The sequence below is a fragment of the Meriones unguiculatus genome, chromosome 1 (assembly GCF_030254825.1).
Source record: "Meriones unguiculatus strain TT.TT164.6M chromosome 1, Bangor_MerUng_6.1, whole genome shotgun sequence".
NCBI lineage: Eukaryota > Metazoa > Chordata > Mammalia > Rodentia > Muridae > Meriones > Meriones unguiculatus.
Window position 1 is genome coordinate 196,001,376 of NC_083349.1, and position 18,102 is coordinate 196,019,477.

Below are 18,102 nucleotides of genomic sequence, written 5' to 3' on the forward strand. Positions count from 1 at the left end.
GACTCACGGGGACAAATCCTCTGTAAAACAGCTATGAGGAAAGAGTTAAACATTTGTGTAGAAATGTTATTGACTCGATGTGCGAGAAAAACCCATTTTCTTTCAACAGTCTTTTCCTGTGGTGCTTTTATTTCTCATATATATCTATGTTTATATCTCTCTATCTATAAATAAGGCTTGCTTTCAGCTTCATTTTTCTTTTTAAAAAGAATTCAGTTTTAATTCCGTTTTTGTGTGTACTTGAAGGTGGGCATGTATGTGCATGTGGCTGCAATGCCCATGCAGTCCAGAAGGGGGCATCAGATCCTTGGTAGCTGCAGTTGCAGCCCGTTTGGGATGCTGGCCGCTGAACCTGGGCCCCTGCAACAGCAGGGCAGGATCTTAGCTGGTGAGCCCTCTCTCCAGCTCCTCTATTGGTTCTTGAGCAGTCGTTTGGATTCTTGGGGCTGCATTTGTATTTCATTGTTTCTTTGTAAACTGTACCAAAAGCAGCATGTGAAAGCATTAGACCTAGCAATAGCTTTCTGTTGTTGTTGTTTTCACTGTGGTCCAGCTTGAGGCTCTTTAGCTAGTGTATGTGTTTTGCCTTTTTCTTGGTGCTTCCTAAAACTGGCCAGTATTTGACACTGGCAAAAATGTTTGTTAAAATGTTCCATATATTTTTGTCGTCTGGTGTGTGTAGGGACAGAGGGTTTTAAAAGTCCCTTCTAGCCAGATTTTGTGGCACATGTACATCTTTAATCCAGCCCACAGGAGACAGAGGCAGGGGGATCTCTGTGGATTAAAGGCGAGCCTCAAGTTCCAGGACAGCCAGTGCTACACAGAGAAACTCAGTCTCAAAAATCCAAACCAAAACAAACCAAAAAAAAAAAAAGCCCTACTTGGTTTTTATTTCTATATTTAAAAAATTATTCATGGTATCTGGGCATTTAAAAAACTCTAATTTGAATAATTTTCTAAAAATATTCAATAATTTACTTTTTCAATTATTGATTGCTAAATGTGCTACGGGACACTGATAAGACCAGCCCAGGAACTCTGTTGTGTGTGTTCTGTTTAAGATGCATGAGAGAATTTGCCTTGGAATTCAGTGCATTGTCTTTTGGTGAGGTAAAATAAGTAACAAAGTAACAAAGAAACAAACAAAAGACACTTACTTGAATTGGAAATGTGCTGTACTAACTGATTTTATGTCAATCCACACAAGCTAGAGTCATTAGAAAGGCTGTAGGGCATTTTCTTGATTGGTGATTGATGGAGGAGAACCCCGCCCACTGTGGGTGGGTCCACCTCTGGGCTTGGTGGTGCTAGGTTCTCTAAGTAAGCAGACAGAGCAAGCCAATAAGCAGTATTCCTCCATCTGCCTTCAGATTCCTGCCTTGCCTGAGTGTCTGTTCTGACTTCCTTTGATGGACAGTAGCATGGAAACACAGCCCTGAAACTTTTTCAGGGTGTGTTAGCACAGCAGTAGTCATCCTCACTTACACAGGCTCCTTCCATCTTGACTGGCTTCCTCTCCCATTTCTTTGTTTTGAACCAAGGGCCTCATACAGTTAAGTGTTGTACCATGAAGCTCTGTCCCCAGCCCTTTTCCTACCGTTTGTTTTGGAATATACTCTAAGTAAGTTGCCCTGGCTGGCCTTAAATTCACCCTGTAGCCTACGATGGCCTTGAACTTTGATCCTCCTGGCTCAGCCTCCAAGGAGCTATGATTACCGGCCTGCATACCAGCCAGGCCACTTTATTTATTTATTTATTTATTTATTTATTTATTTATTTATTTTAATAAGCCCTTTTGAAGACCCAGACAGTGCTAATAAAGGGGCACATGCCTGCTGTAGGGAGAGGCAGACAGTCTGGTATTTAAGCAGCAGCCTAGAATAGACTGGAGCTGGGAGGCCAGGAACTCTTGGCAGAGTGTTGATTTCTCTTGATTCTAGTTCTTTACAAACATTTTCTTCCAGATTTCATGGCCACTTTGAGATCCTGAAGAGGTCAAGCTTGTTATTTAAATCGTCATTAATTTTGTCTCCGGCTTTTTTGTCTTTTATCTCTGTTGTACTTGTGCAAATGTGGGTAAGTGTGCATGCACATGTACGTAAATGCCTGTGCACTCATGCTTATGTGTGTGGAGGCCAGAGGTTTATGTCAAATGTCCTCCTCAGTTGCTCTCTGTGCTGGCTAATTTCATGTTCCCTATTAGAGAAGTGAGACCCACCATTGAGAAAATGCCTGTGTACTAACTGCCCTGTTGATGTGAGAGGACCTATTCCTTAGTGGTGGCGCCATCCCTGGGCAGATAGCTCCCGGTGCTATTAGAAAGCAGGCTGAGCAAGCCACAAGGAACAAACCAATAAGCAACACTCCTCTATAGCCTCTGCATCAGTTCCTGCCTCCAGTTTCCTGTTCTGCTTGAGTTCCTGCCCTGACTTTCCTCAGTGATGGACTGTGATGTGAAACTGTATGCTGAAATAAACCTTTTCTCCCAAAGTTGCTTTTGGTCACAGTGTTTTGTCACAGCAATAGAAACCCCAGTTTCTGTTCTCCTGGAGGCAGGAGCCGATGCAGAGACATGGAGGGGTGCAGCTTACTGGCTTGCACGAATGGCTTCCTCAGCCTGCCATCTTATAGAACCTCGGGCCACCAGCCCAGAGGTGCCCCCACCCACAGCAAAGACACCGTCCTCCCATTCTTTGAGTCAGGTTTCTCACTGAAGCTGGAGCGCACTGATCTGGCTGACTGGCCATGGTGTCCTGGGAATCTTGTGTGTCCTGGGATAGGTGTGCTGTCTCCTTCCCGGGGGTTTTACGTGGATGCTGGGATCTGAACTTAGATCCTCATGATTGCATGCAAGCACTTTCCCCACTGCGCCATGTCCCCAGTCTGTCTTGACAGTAAGTGGAGAACGTCAGCACAGTGGTCCGAAAGAAGGTGGACAGCAGTAACCTCCCTTCCTTCTGTTCCAGTGAGTCTATGCGACTGTTCGGGCATACATATGGTGGCAGGATAGTAAGCGAGGATCAGGGCATCAGGTGGGCAGGCAGGACAAGGAAACAGTCACAGAGAAGAGTTGGGGCTGAGACACAGGTGCTGGTTGTTCAGCACTTGTTTTCCTAGCTCACTCTTTCTCCTCCTCTCCTGTCTTGTCAGCTCTAATTTGCTGTTATGTAAGAGGGGACCAAATGACCTCCGGACTGAATGGAGCCCAGGAAATATTTCTAACCACTAGCCCAGTGAGCTGTAGAGCAGGTCTTGATATGCAGCCTAATCCATGAGGAATGTCCGCACCCACCAGTGAGCTTTGCTGTCAGGCCGCTTGGTTCTGAGCAGGGAGGGGCCTGCCTTGGGTTTTACTAATGAGGCTGCAATAGCAGGTCCTGTGGGAGCCTGCAGTCCTGCTTCAGTTAGATACTTGGAGTTTGCCAAAACTCATGTGTTACTCAGTGTGCTCATGTATTCTCCACTGGAGAAGGTTTTATTTAGTTGTCTATAGTCTTGCTTCCCCACCTCCCAAAGGCCTTTATCTTGAGATTGTGAGCTACTAGTTTTAATCATAAATATTTACTTATTTATTTATAGACAGAGTCTCACCATGAGGTTCAGGGGACCCAGAACTCAGAGATCTGCCTGCGCCTGCTTCCTGAGTGCCGGGAATAAATTGCATGTGTCACCGTGCCTGCTGTGTGGGACAGGAGCCACGCATGTACCGTGACGCATGTGGCGCTCAGAGGACAGCTTGCAGGAGCCATTTCTCTTCCACCATTGGTTCCTGGGCTCAAGCTCAAGTTGTTGGGCTTGGCAGTAAGTATCCTTACTGTCGAACCATGGCTCTGGCCCCAAGTGCTTTTTCTTAAGGTACTTCTTTTAGTGTAGTTGAAAGTTTTGTTTGTATTTTAGGTTTGAAGTGGGTGAGGTAGAGTATCCTATCGAGGGTAAACATTTCGAGTGGTTATTATTCAGTATTATATCTTGGAAGTGTGTCAGGATAGGAAAAACTTGGGATGACTGTGTGTAGTATAGACACACATGTATATAAATATGTGTTTAGTATATGTGCTTGTTTGCGTGGAATATGCATACACGTGTGTATATATGTGTGTGCGGTGCATTGTGTGGTCTGTGTGCAGGTGTGTGATATGTGTATGTGGCGTATGTGCATGGTGTGTGGTATATGTGCATGTGTGTGTGGTGTGTGGTGCATGTGTGTGGTATATGTGCAGGTGTGTGTGATATATGTGTGTGCATGTGCATGTGTGTGGTACATGAGTGATATATGTGCATGTGTGTGATATGTGTATGTGGCGTATGTGCATGTGTGTGTGGTGCATGTGCATAGTGTGTGGTGCATGTGTGTGGTATATGTGCCCCTGTGTGTGATATATGTGTATGTGCGTGTGCATATGTGTGGTGCATGTGTGTGTGTGGTGCGTGTGCATGTGTGTGCGTGGTGCATTTGCACGTGATACTTGTGCATGTGTGTGGTGCATGTGGGGTACTTGTGCGGTATATGTGCATGTGTGTAGCGTCTGCACTGAACCTGGAGCAAGGCTAGCAACAGTGAGGCCCCTGTCTGTCCGTCCCCACCCACAGTGTTAATGCTACAGGCATGTGAGGCCATGCCTGTGTTTTATGTGGTGCTGGGGATTCAAACCCAGGTCCTCACGCCCTCAGTGTTACCCCCAGGCTCCCTCCTCAGCTCCAGGATGAAACATTCTTAGAGGCGACTCTGATGTGTCCAAAGAGTCTGTGAAGGTGGCCACTCAGGCTCAGAAGTTCCTTTAGAAAAAGGTTAATGCCCAAACTGGGGAATCCACACATTTGTTCTGCGCCTGCCCCTCTGTCGTGTGTCTCTCCTGGGTTGCCTCCAGCCTTCTTTGTGGGTCTCACAGGAATGGGCGTCCCTGTGGCTGGTTCTTGTCAGCGCTCCCTGCTGGCCTCAGAGCAGCAGTTCCTGAGTGCCCGCCGGCTCTGGCACTCCAGCTCTCCCTCTCTGCTCCTGTGCTCACTCAGTAGCTCCTCATTCCCCTGCCTACCCTCTTGTCTTTCTCCATTAGAGCGTCTCCTTCTAATTGGAGGGCAGTTTCGACTCAGTGTTCTCAGGACCATCCCTATGCACAGTATGTATTTCAGAAAGGTTTGCTTATTTAAATGCCTTTTTTTTTTTGAGACAGGGTTTCTCTGTATAGCCTTGGCTGTCCTGGACTTACTTTGTAGACCAGGCTGGCCTCACAGAGATCTGCCTCCCTCTGTCTCCCTGAGTGCTGGGATTATAGGTGAATGCCACAATACCTGCAATTTTTTTTTCTGTATTTTGCTGTAAAGGACATCGCATTGGAGTTTAGTTTGTTTGTTTATTTTTTTGAGACAGGTTCTCACTATGTTGCCCTGGCTAGCCTGGAACTCACTATGTAGACCAGGCTGGTCTCAAATTCATACAAAACTGTCTGCTTTGCCTCCTGAGTGCTGGGATTGAAGGCACGTACCCACATGAGGTTTAAGATTAAAGAGAGATTTGTATTTCTACATCAGGATCTTATTTTCATTTGCTCGGAGAAGTGGAAATAGCCTAGCTAGTAGAAAGCATACTGGCCAAAAAGTCCTAAAGGTTTCTAAGTGTTCTCCATAGAAACTGTAGAGGGCAGGGCTGGGAGAGCTTCCTGAGGAGATGGGCTTTCCCTGTGCCGCTCTTCATGCTGACTGCCCATCTCTACCCCTGGCAATTAGTGTGTCCGGAGGGTGACCACTGTGTGGGCTGCTCCAGCTGACTGACCAAGTGGAGGAGGGCACTGTGGGGACCGTGGTTTGTAGCCAGCCTGTCAGGAACACAGGCCATAATTGGGATGGCAATTGGCTTGTGTCTTAGTCTGTTTCCTGTGGCTATAAGAAAAATACCCAAGACATAGGGATTTATAAAAGAAAAAAAGTTTCTTTGACTCAGTTCTAGAGAGCATGGAGACAAAATCTCTTTCAGTTCTGGTGAGGGCATCCTAACTCGAAAGAGGAAAGAGCCTGTGTGTGGGTGCGGGCACCCACACCCCATAACGTGTGTCTCTACTGGTAACTAATCCTGCCTATCAAGAAGAGCTTAGTCCCTGTCAGCGACAAATCACCAGTCACACCGAAGACCAAATTCAGCGTGAACAGTTAAGCCTGTTTAAGTCATTGCATCTGAGAGGTCAGAGAGCCAGAACTACCTCCAAGTAAGAGTTCAGCTAGAGGACACCCAGGTGCCACCTGCTTGGGATGGGGGCACCTACCCTATGAATCGGGGCATAGGCGTGCCTGTGGGGGGTTGGGAGTGGTGGGGGAGGTCAGCTTGCCGCTCTCACAGGGTGCAGCTTTAAAGGGAGGGCCCTTGGTTTTTACCTGAGTGTAAGGAGGAGAGGGACCATGATGCCGAGATTGCCTCCTGTGAGTGTCCACGAGGATGTCATGGCGTGCACGGGGAGCGGGCTAGAGAGAAGAGGAGTCAGTTCCCTCCTCCCCCGGAGATTTCAGGGAGCAGGGAGCTTGTCGGCCTTGATGAAAAGACTCGCTGCAGCTGAGCCCCAACTTGCCTGTATTTTAAAGTCTTCCTATTTGTTTACATCTAGAGCTTCTTTCCCCTCAGGACTTTCTATCCTAAATACTAAGGGAAGTCACACAGATCGAAAGACACAGACAGACTGTTTAACAATGGTAATTTCTGATGGCCACCGTGCTAACTAGCTCCCATTCACTGTGAGGAAACACTTGAGGCTGTCAGCTCGTAAACATTCTATGACTGGGCACCTGCCGGTGGGCCCCACATGCCAAAGAATTTTCCAGCAACTATCAACTGTGCATCCTGTAATTTACCTCAACTTGACACTATTTACCTTGAGACAGTGCCAGATCCTACAGGCTGAGACAGTCAATGTAGGCGGGTTTTCTGGGACTCCAGGGTTTGTGCCCGTGGTTGGACCATCACTTCTAGCATAGCTGTGAGGCAGGAGTGAGCAGTAGATGCCCTCTCATTGCATCCAGGAATGAAGGCTGTGGGGAAGAGGAAGAGGATGGGGGTCATGAGGACCTTGAGCGGTCGGTCGCCCTCAGTGATCCATGTCCACTCACCCTGCCTGAAGTCTCCACTGCTTCCAGAACTCCCACTATGTCTTCATTAATGGACAATTTAATCATGAGGGCAGAGCCCTTGTGATCCAGTCACTCATGAAGGTCCCACTCCAAGGACAGGGCAAGAGCCCAAGCCTTCAACACATGAGCTTTTGGGGACATTTCATAATCAAACCATAACAGAGAATTTAGGTCTAATGGAAGTTTTGGGTTTTTAAAAAACTCAGTTATTCTATGTAAATATGTTTTTGTTTTAATCCCAAGTGTAGGATTTTAGTTTGGGCTTTAGTTTGTCCATACTGTTGTCTCGTGTGGGTCATGGTCTTTGCCAGCTGGGAACATCCTGCCTCGCTCAGCAGGAAGAGGGGCATGGTCTAGGACTCAGGGATATAAATAGTAGAGCCTGGAGAGAAAAAGTGTGGGTTTAGCAATTTGGAGAGACCACAGCAGCTATGCTTGCTGTTGACAGAGATTGGAATAGCCCCCAAAGAACCCACAGGTGCTAAACAGCAGGGAGGAGTAAATGGGTCTGCTCCCCCTCTCCCTACTAACCTTTCTCCTACCTAGGGTTGGGGGGTTAAGGGAGAGGCTTTAAGGAACCCCAGACAATTAGAGGTAATCTCCCTGTTCATTTGTAAATGTGAATATAATCAAGGTTTTACGTGCTGAAGATGCATTTCTTTTGTTCTGCTTTGCTTTGGAGACAGGGTCTCTCCCTGTGTATCTCTGATTGGCCTGGAAGGCACTTTGTAGACCAGGCTGGTTTTGAACTCACAGAATCTGCCTGCCTCTGCCTTCTGAGTCCTGGAATGAAAGGTCTATACTGCTACACCTGGTCAAAACACATTCCTTTAAAAATGTTTAGATGTATCATTTCTGAAAAAGTTACGAATTTGCAGTTGGTATGTGGGAGGTGGCCATGTTAAGACCTGGTTGTGTTGGTTTAGTGCTTTTCTGTTGCTGTGATAAAACACCAGGACCGAAAGGGTCTCATCTGAGGAATAGTCTATTGGTCTTACAGCTTCAGAGGGAGAGTGCATAATGGCAGGGGTTAGGGGGAAGCTGAGAGATCACATTCCCAATCTATTGACATTTAGAAAGCCCAGAGTGTGACCTGGAAGTGAGGCCGGGCTCTGCACTCTAAAAGCAGTGTGACCTGGAAGGGGGTGGGCCTATATACTCTAAAAGCCTGCCTCCAGTGACTTGCTTCCTCCAGCGAGGATTCCATTCTAAGTGATCCATAATCTCCCAAAATAGTGCTGCCCAGGGGGACCAAGGCTTCAAATGCCTGAGCCTCTGGGGGCAATTCTCATTCAAGCCACCACAGGATTTAATGTTAGCATCCACTTAACCCACCTACTGAACTAGCTGTTTTCTGTTAGAATGTTCTATTTATTTTTTAGAGACAGCTGTAATTTGAGCTTACCACAGGTATTTTAGATAGCTGCATTTGGAGTTGATTATCTCCTTTTCAAACCAGTATAGTAACTAGCCATGGAACTGTCTTTATTGAGGGGTGGCTCATTTGGGAAAACTCTTGCCTTACAGGCACAAAGGCCTAAGTTTAACCCCCAGTGCCCATGAGAAAATGATGGGTGACGTGGCATGGGCCTGAAATCTCAACACTAGAGAGCCAGAGAGAGGGGGGGGTACCTGAGGTTCACTAGCCAGCCAGTCGAGGAGGTAGATGGTGTTTCTGAGGATGACACCAAAGGCTGTCCTCTAGCTTTCATACACAAGTACACACACAGGCACCTGCATCCAAGCAAACACACCAACACGTGTGTATACACACCTACAATTAAAGAGGAATGCACTTGTTATACTTTACGGCAAACATTGACGTTTCTCAATAATGATGGGCTGCTTGATTTCAGAGGTGTCTCAGGGTCACTGTTGCTGTGCAAAGGCCAAAGCACCGTGGGGAGGAAAGGGTTTATTTCCGCATATCACAGTCCATCACTGTAGCAGGTCAGGGAAGGAACTCAAGGCAGAAACCTGGAGACAGGAGCTGACACAGAGGCCATGGCGGGGTGCTGCTTACTGTCTTGCTTTCTGGCTTGCTCAGCCTGCAGGAACCTAGGACTACCAGCCCAGGCAGCACCCACAGTGAGCTGGGCCCTCCTCCATTAGTCATCAACTGAGAAAATGCACCACTGTTCAACCTGGTGGAAGATTTTCTCAAGTGAGACTCCTTCCTCCAAAAGGACCTTAGCTTGTGTCAAGCTGACCTAAACTTGTGAGCACACGAAGGCTTGCGCCTGCCAGGGCAGGTTGCCCTAAGTGTCTGGTGTAAGTGCTTGCCACGGTCCGCAGGTTTTCCTAGCAGAGAAGGGGCTTTGAAAAGGACTGCAGGGAAGATGAGCTGTGCTTCTGCTGTTAGTGATGCGTTGTAGGGCTTCTGGTAAGCACCTGATGACGCCTGTCATCGCAGGGTAGGAAACGTCAGAGGTGGAGAGGCCAACGCAGCACACACCCCAGTGAGCTGCACAGAGCTTTAACAGCAATGTCAGCTGGCAGACACCCTCACCAGCCCTGTGTTTTAAAAAGTTACAAATTTGTTTATGTCAATCAAGTTAATGGTATCTAGACTACTTTTGAATTATTGCTGGGTGAAATCATAACATAATGTCAAATCACTCCACTGTAAACTGTAGCATAGAATGATATCATTGTGAAGAGTCTAGTTCCATGTCAGGTATGTCCAGTTGTCCAGAAGCCCATTCTGCAGACTGCTCCCAGCCTACAGGACTGAGCTGAAAGTCTCTGTCTTCTTCAGTCACTCCCTCCCCAACCTTTGGCACTGATAGCTCCTGTATAAACTGCTCCCCTCAGGTGCACAGCAGGTGGGGAGCAGAGCTGGGCTCTGAGCTCCGGTTTGTCTAGCCCTGAAGTTCCTTCCTGTAGCCCATAGGGTTCTGAGGGGCCCAGCAAGGCCCAACCCACGGTGCACGGTCCAGGAGGGGAGGGCCAGGAGAATCTTTTCTTGATTGAAGGTCTGAGGACCCACTCGCAGCTAGTTGAGTCACCCCCAGTTCCCGGCGGCGTCTCAGGGCAGTACAGATCCTGCTGGGTTAACAGGGAGTGTGGGGGAGGGAGGACTCAGAGCCTGGAATTCTTCCCACCCTGAACAAGAACCCAGTGGCTGCCAGACTGCTTATTTCAAAGTCAGTTTCATGGTTTCAAGACAGAGAACAGAGGCTCTGCTGTGTAGTAGAGTTGGAGGGGTCATGGAGAGACCGGTGGGTGTAGGGTGTAACACCGGGGACTGCAGCTGGAAGAAGGGATCCTCATACCAGTGAGGGGGGTGGGGTGGGGTGGAGCGCTAGGCAGCGTGCTCAGATTCGGGGTCTGTGAGCCTCTGGGATGTGACATTCTGAGAGAGACCCGAGTGGAAGCTAGGAAATAGCCTTCCGGGTCAGGGGCAGCAGAAGTTAGGGCTTTGCTAAGGTTGGGCTGGAATAGGGCTGGATTTTGACATCTGGGTAGTCATCTGCATGGGGCACACATCTCCTGAGCTGAGAGCCGAGTCTCTCCATCCTCCCTCTCTGCTTTTGCTGTCGTGTTTCTAGAAAGAATATGGGTGCTTTTTTACCGAAAAGGCCAGGGCCTGAGTTCTGGCCCAGATTTTCCTTGAAGAAGAGTGACTAGGCTGGGTGGAGTCTCTGGGGTCAAGTGACCCCTTGGTTTCATTCGAGGCCTGGGAGGAAAGCACCCCATTGTTTCCAAAAGAATTCATCAGGGTGTGTGACTACGTGTGCTTTATAATTAGAATAGGGGCCTCCTGGTTTGCCTTGCAGCTGGAGGGAACTGGCTCCTCGGAATTCTTGCAGCCTTTTCAACAGGCAGCACGAGCCATGGTGGCACGGTCACCTCCTTCCTCTAAGCCGAGGCTGGAATGTGTCACATTCCCAAGAAACAATTTTCTTCAATAGGTCTTTTTAGAGGATCTATAAATTAGTCTCATGATGTTGTGGTATGTAGAACACAGTAAACACACACACACACACACACACACACACACACACACCCTGGAGGAGGGAAGAGGGAGCAGCTGGGTACTGTGGAGCATCTTGGTATTGTAGGGATTCCAGAGGGGTTGTCCCTCCACCCTCACCTTCCTCACATGGGTGTGTTTATAACGAAGCTCGGCTTTGGGGTAGATTCGCCTCCTTCAGTTTTCATCAGTCTATTTTACTGTCTTTTGCTCTTACTCAGGAATCCAGATCATTTGACCTTCCACAGAAAGTCATTCTCCAGGCAGGATGCTAAGCTTGGAAATGCAGAGTACTGAGTGTTAAATGTTTAAATTAAAATTTGTGGCACAGTCTTCACCCAGCGCTGGCTTGGCAGTGCCCTTGTCCCTTCTTGTTTGCCATGTGAGGAGACAGACAGGCAGCAGTTGTAAGCTGAAACCCGTTGTAGGCAGAGCTAGATCCTGGGGGTACTAATATTCAAGGTGGTGTGTGTGTGTGTGTGTGTGTGTGTGTGTGCATTTCCTTAAATGAAAGCATGACACATTTGCTTTAAATAGCTTTTTATATCCTGTTTGTCCAGGCTAGTGTAACTCGATGATAGATGACCCCAGATTGAAACCGACTTTAAATACTGTTGTGTTGAAAAACCAGATTTGCCTGTGTACCTCCTGGTCGCCTGTCACACACTTGTACTGACTGTATTGACGTGGTCAGTGTGTTTCACAATGCACTTGAGTCATTTCCCCCAGGAGACCTGCATTTGGTTACTCAGAGGGAAGGCATGCATTGACAACAAACTCTCAGCCCCTTTCTATCACCCAGCTGTCAGGTCCTAAGGAATCTAAAATAGAACTGCCCTAATGGGATGCAGGCCACACACTGTTTACTGGTCACTTTGGGGGTGGCCAGCCTTCTGTACAGCAGCGTTTGGGCTGCAGCGTGGATGAAGCAGGATGTGGACTGTCTTCCAGCGGGGCCCCTGAAAGGGACAGCTTTGAAAGCAGTCGCCCAGAAGAAAGTAAGAAAGAGGAGGAGGAGTTACCTGACTTGGGCAGCCCTGCGTCCAGTGCCGTGCGGGGCAGCAAGGAGGAGAGCTTTCCAGCCTGGTGAAGGAGGAGAAGGATCCAGAAGATGGAGAACTTAAGTCTGGAGATCCAGGCTATGTGCAGCCCAGCTTGCGAGGGGCCGAGGCCCTTTGGAGAAGTCTGCAGCTGTGTGAGCCACAGAGATTTGTAACTCAAGGCAGGGTTGCCCACGGCTGCTCAAGGATCAGAAGCCTGGCTAGGATGAGCTGTTGGCTGTCTTGCACTCCTAAGCACACAGTAGGTATCTTGTGGAGCACAGACGTGCACAGGCTTCCCAAGTGCTCTTACAGTGTCCTGTTTTATTAACGACCTACTCTGTGCTGATCATTTTCCTGCTGGTTTTCCCCAGTGTTACTGCAGATGACAAAAAGCTTTTGTTTTTCTGGGCTTTTGATGGTGGGACTGGGAGGAGAGGAGGAAGGGGGCTGCAAACAGGCTGTCAGTGACTAAATAAATTAATGGGGGGAAAAGGGGAGAAAAAGAAGGAAGCACAAGATAGAAAGTTAGTGACTGGGCGGCAGGATTGTTGACTGTGGGCAGGAGCTGGAAATAGTGCCTAATGAAATCGGACTTAACTTACTCATGAGACTTTACTCACGCTGAATTGCCCTTCTTCTTCACACCCTCCCCCCCTTTTTTCCTTCTTTTTGGAAAACCGTTCTCTGGGTTTGCAGTGGTTTGTGAGCTTTGCAGAGCTTTCTCCTGCCCAGCAAGTTTCCTTGGGGATCACAGCTGTTTTAAGTCTGAGAACTACTCAGTTTGGGCAGGTGCTTGTGTGGTGAAGTGCGACCTAATCCTCAGGGCGTTTGACAGCCCAGAGTCTCGTGGAAAGCCTCTGCTGCTTCCCAGAGCCAGGCACTAGGCTGTGCTGCTCTAAAGTGAAAGTACGCTGTGGCTGGGTTTTGAGTCAGGAGGCAGGCATTATGGGCGTTTGGATTTTGGAAGTTAGAGAAGAGGGGCTAATTACCAAATTTAACGTCAGTTCATTGTTTCTGAAGTCTGTGGGTGCTCAAACCGGGGTCTGTTAAAATAAATCTTAAGAGTGAGTTAGACATGGAGTTTTTACATCTGGCTTCATATTCAATTTTTGTATTTTCTCTTTCAAGTACTTCACAAAATCAATTGATAGAATTTACTATGGAAATTTAGGAAGTTGGTGATTTTTTATCTTATTGTTAAAACATTTAGAGGGTTTTGTGGGCAAAGGATTGACTTTGCCAGTTATGTGAAAATGCGTAGATCTGGTGGTGTTCTGCCCAGTTCACGAACCCCAAAAGACCAGGATAAACAGACTCCGCGCTGTAAAAACATGAGGGTCTTTTTATGGTAAATTACAAGCTGCCCCCCCACCGCCGAAGCTCGGAGTGCCCCATGCTCAGGTTAGTTGGGTGATTTAAAGATTCTGGTCCCTCCCAGCATGCCCAAGGCTGGAGCGATTCCTGCCCGGCAAGCATCTATTGGTCAAAATGCTTCATTTTGAATTGATTGGTTATAGGAAGGTCCCCAGACCATTAATGACCTGGTATCCCTCCCTAGGGGGGATGGGCCAGTTTCCTTGGAATTGTATCTCTAGTGGGTGGGGAAAGAATGCAGTAAGGCGGTCCTTCCCCTCAGAGCATTACTGGACTTCTGCACCCACCTAGTTCAGGCCTTAATAATAGCTGCTAATTTTTAATCTTTTGGTCTCTCAGTGGAATTACAGAAAAAACAACTATGATGGAATTTAGCAGCGATAGAATTTAGCAGTGAATTAATGTACTATTTATTACATTAAAAAACTTTTATGTGTCTATGCATGAGTGCGTGCACATATCACGGCTCCCATGCTGAGGACATGGGACAGCTTGTCAGTCCTCACCTTCCACCATGTGGGTTATGAGGATTAAACAGGTTGTCAGACTTGGTGGCAAGCACCTTTAGTGTCAGAGCCATCTTTATAGTCTCAGTGTGATACTATAAAAGACTAACTCTTATGTGCTTAAAAAGATGTATTTTATCACCCAATATTCGCTTTCTTGGTCCTTTCTAAACATTAGCACACTCATACTTACAGATGTTCACGCAGGTGTAAGCATAGATGTTTATATTTTTAGCAATTTACTTTTATTTTATACACGTTGGTGTTTGCCTACCTGTATGTCTGTATTAGGGTGTTGGAGTCCCTGGAACTGGACAATTGTGAGCTGCCATGTGGCTGCTGGGAATTGAGCCCAGGTCCTCTGGAAGAACAGCAGTGCTCTTAAACACTGATCCATCTCCCCAGCCCCAGATACTTATATTCTCATCCCATGTTCTGGCACATCTGTGCACTGAGAAAAGATACAGGTTATTAGCCTTGTGGTGTGCTCTCAGATCAAAGCCAGCACAGCCTTGATGTGCTTAAAGTGTATATATTGTATCCTACTTACTGTTGCTTTTGAAATCCCCTTCACCTTTCTTTTAAGTTTATTTGCACTGAGTTTTTGCAAAAATAAAAAATCTGCTGGCAGTGGTGGTATATGCCTTGGTAGACTAAGGTAGGGGGAACCTCAGTTTGAGACCAGCATGGACTTTATAGGGAGACCCTTCCCTTAAAGAACAAGCAAGCAAGCAAGCAAGCAAAGAAACAAACAAAAGGTAAGACTTTAGAGAGTCTTTCCTTTTTAGTTTTCTTTTCTGCATAGAAGTTTCTTTTTATCCTAATGTGCAGGTATGATCCGTTCCTTTTTCTACTGAATATGTATAGCTGTGTTTCTAACACCACCTTTGAAATAGGAGGCGTTATAGTGAGTCACACTGCAGTGCCACTGCTCCTAAGGATGCTGGAGATAGTGACCAGAGACAGCTGTGAAAGTATGAGGGCTGGGGGCCCAGGGGGAGTCAGAGCCCCAGCCACACCGTTCAAACCACTTGATGCCGGGAGCACCATTCTCTCTTCTGTTAAGACTGTCTCATGATTGTAGTTCTCTGGGTAACTGGAGGTGTCGTGCCTGGCTTGGGGTGGGCGTTCAGTAATTATTATTTTTTCTTTACCCCAATGACAGCTAACAGGATATTGAACATGCAAAGCATATAAGTTTAAGGTAAATAGACTTCTCATGGGTCATGATTTGGAAAAGTTATACGTGCCTTTAATCCCAGCACTTGGGAAACAGAGGCAGGTGGATCCCTGTGAGTTCGAGGCCAGACAGGACTACATAGAGAGACCCTGTTTCCAATAAGTTAGCAGGTGAACAAATAAATGAACAAACAAATAATCTGCTGTTCTTGAGAAGTGAGCACAGCAGAGAGAAAGGAATTTGGGGTACAGTGGGAAGTGAGGGGTGCGGTGCAGGCCCTCCCTCCTCCCTCCCCCCTTCTTAAGGAGAGCTGACTAACACAGTATGCCTTGTCTCCTTTCCCCTTTTTTGTAGCATCCAACAGAGTGGAGTAAATATGATGACCGGTTGATGAAAGCTGCTGAAAGGGGGGATGTGGAGAAAGTATCCTCCATCCTTGCCAAAAAGGGTGTCCATCCGGGCAAGCTGGATGTGGAAGGCAGATCAGCGTAAGTATTCCCTTCTCACTGAGGTTTGGGTAGAGCCTTGGCATCCAAATGTGGCCACCTGTGAATTGTGGCTGTCCCTGCTGTGACTCTAAAAGTCTGACCTGGAGCTGTCTAGTATGAACTATTTTAGACAGACTAACAATTGTCCTCATTTAATACTTTCCTGGGTCCAGCTGCTTAGGTTAAGCCCATCCTGTGCTAGTTGGAGTATTTTCATTGACAAACTCTTCTTCAGTCCTTATTATATTTGATCTTTGAAGTGGCCAAGTAGGAGAAGCCGGGGAAAATCTGCAGGACTCAAATAGCTTGTTCTGACCCCAGGCATTCTGCAGTTGGGATGTGGCCCCAACTTTCTGCCTTTGGAGAATTCTGTAAAGGAGGGTGTCCTTTTGTCCAGGCCTCAAGTTGAGTTTTTAATTTAGATCATTAGTTTCAATGGGACTGAGCAGGGCAGAGAGGAGCCAGAATCCCTGGTGTGCCTTAAGGAGACACAGTTCGGGAGCCCACCCTCCATGTTTGTGTGAACTGATTCCTAGCTTGCTGTGTGCCTCTTCCCCACCCATCCCACATCTGCACCACTTCTTTCTTTTTGAGGACAAGAGGCAATTGGATTTCAAGGGTAGATCTTGATTCTGTTAATACTCTAATTACAGCCCTGGCAACTTTAGCTGGGAACCCTTCCAGAACTAGAGGTGAAAAGTCCTGTTTCCTAAAATCCTTGTTTTAGCCTTTCAGGGGTGTTCCTCTCCCCAAAATCTTATAATTGGAAGCCAGATGCTAAATATAGAAGTGAATATTAAGAAATTAATCACTAATATTTGATGTAGATTATGACTTTGGAATGTTTAATATTTCAATAGAGCAAAGTGTGACTACCAATTCAGAAGGTTTTAACAGCAATGAAGCTTCACAATCCTTCAGTTTTATCCAGCAGCATTCTAGGTTTTTGTCTGTTTTTGCTGAGACAGTTTCTCTTTTTGTAGCCTTATTGAGTTTAGTGTGACCTCAAACTCATGGAGATCAGCCTGCCTCTGCCTCCCACGTGCTGGGATTAAAAGGTGTGTTCTTTTTAAGTACAGGAACTAGGTTATTTTTTAGTCCTACTCCTATTTTTTTGACCAAGTTTATGGTACTTGATGTGGCTCATGGTACAGATGGTAAGATATAATCTCGACAAGTGCGTTGTCCTTCTAGTCTCTTCTTTCCCCAACCCCAAGATGTTGAGTGGCAGAGCCCTTGTGCGCCCATATTTCTTTCAGTGTTTGGAATGGGCGGTTGAGTGTCTGCTGGGCTCTCTTTGGTCAAAAGCTTAGCCATGAGATTATCTGTGTACTAACAGAGCCACACAGAATTGGCATCCTTTGGCAAGCATTTGAGTTCTGTGAGTCTTCCAAGTTTTCTTTGTAGGAAGTAGCCTTCTTCCTGGGACTCGCAGGGCAAAATGTTCTCCTTTTATTTCTATGTATGAACCATATATTCTTTCTTGAGGAAAGCATTTTGTATTGAGTTAACTTTATTGAGTTAACAGATGTATCTTCTATATTGTCTCTAGTGGCAAAACAAATTTAATTTTCATTTTTCTATTTTCAATTTGGAATTTTTGTTTAGTTTTTCAAGACAGGGTTTCTCTGTGTAGCCCTGGCTGTCCTGGAACTCACTCTGTAGACCAGGCTGGCCTCTAACTCACAGAGATCCACCTGCCTCTGCCTCCCGAGTGCTGGGATTAAAGGCCTGCACCACTATTGCCCCCAGCTCAATTTTGAAAATTTTAAAGACAATTTTACCTTGAAAATATTTTATAGCTGTGTGGCGGTGGCATATGCCTTTAATCCCAGCATGCCAAAAGCAGAAGCAGGAGGATCTCTGTGAGTTTGAGGCCAGCCTGGTCTTCAGAGTGAGTTCCAGGACAGCCAAAACTACACACAGAGAAACCCTGTCTCAAAAAACCAAAAGAGAAAGAATATTTTGCTTTTAATTTTTTAGTGTATGTGTGCATGCCCAAGTGTATGTATGTACAGGCATATAGGAGCCCACAGAGGCCATAAAAGTGCATTGGATCCCCAGGAACTGGAGATACAGGTAGTTATGAGCCACCATGTAATTCCAGAAAGACATGAGACGATGGTGGTGGTGGTAGAACGCAAACTCAGTGGTCAAGAATAGTTATGTCTGGAAGCACAGAACTGTGTGTAACTCCAGCTCCAGGGCATCCAACACCCTCCTCTGGCCTCCAGATATCCTCAGGCATATAGGCAGCTACATATATAGACATACACACAGAGACATATACACACATGTGCACAGACAGATACACAGACGCCAGACATACACACACAAATACACAGATAGATATATACACACTCACACACAAAGACACAAACGCAGACACACACACACACACACACACACACACACTACATGT

General features: G+C 46.7%; 1 protein-coding gene across 5 annotated transcripts in view; it reads left to right on the forward strand.

Moving 5' to 3' along the window:
• The window catches only part of Uaca (uveal autoantigen with coiled-coil domains and ankyrin repeats), an 86,706-nt gene that overhangs the window by 33,471 nt on the left and 35,133 nt on the right, over positions 1–18,102 (forward strand). For 3 of the 5 annotated variants that reach the window (XM_021641536.2, XM_060375453.1, XM_060375457.1), the window contains exon 2: positions 15,547–15,680. In XM_021641536.2, coding sequence (XP_021497211.1) covers positions 15,547–15,680 — 134 coding nt within the window. Of the gene's footprint in view, positions 1–11,955; positions 12,392–15,546; positions 15,681–18,102 lie in introns of those variants that run through there. The other 2 variants (XM_060375461.1, XM_021641537.2) reach the window with 1 other exon arrangement.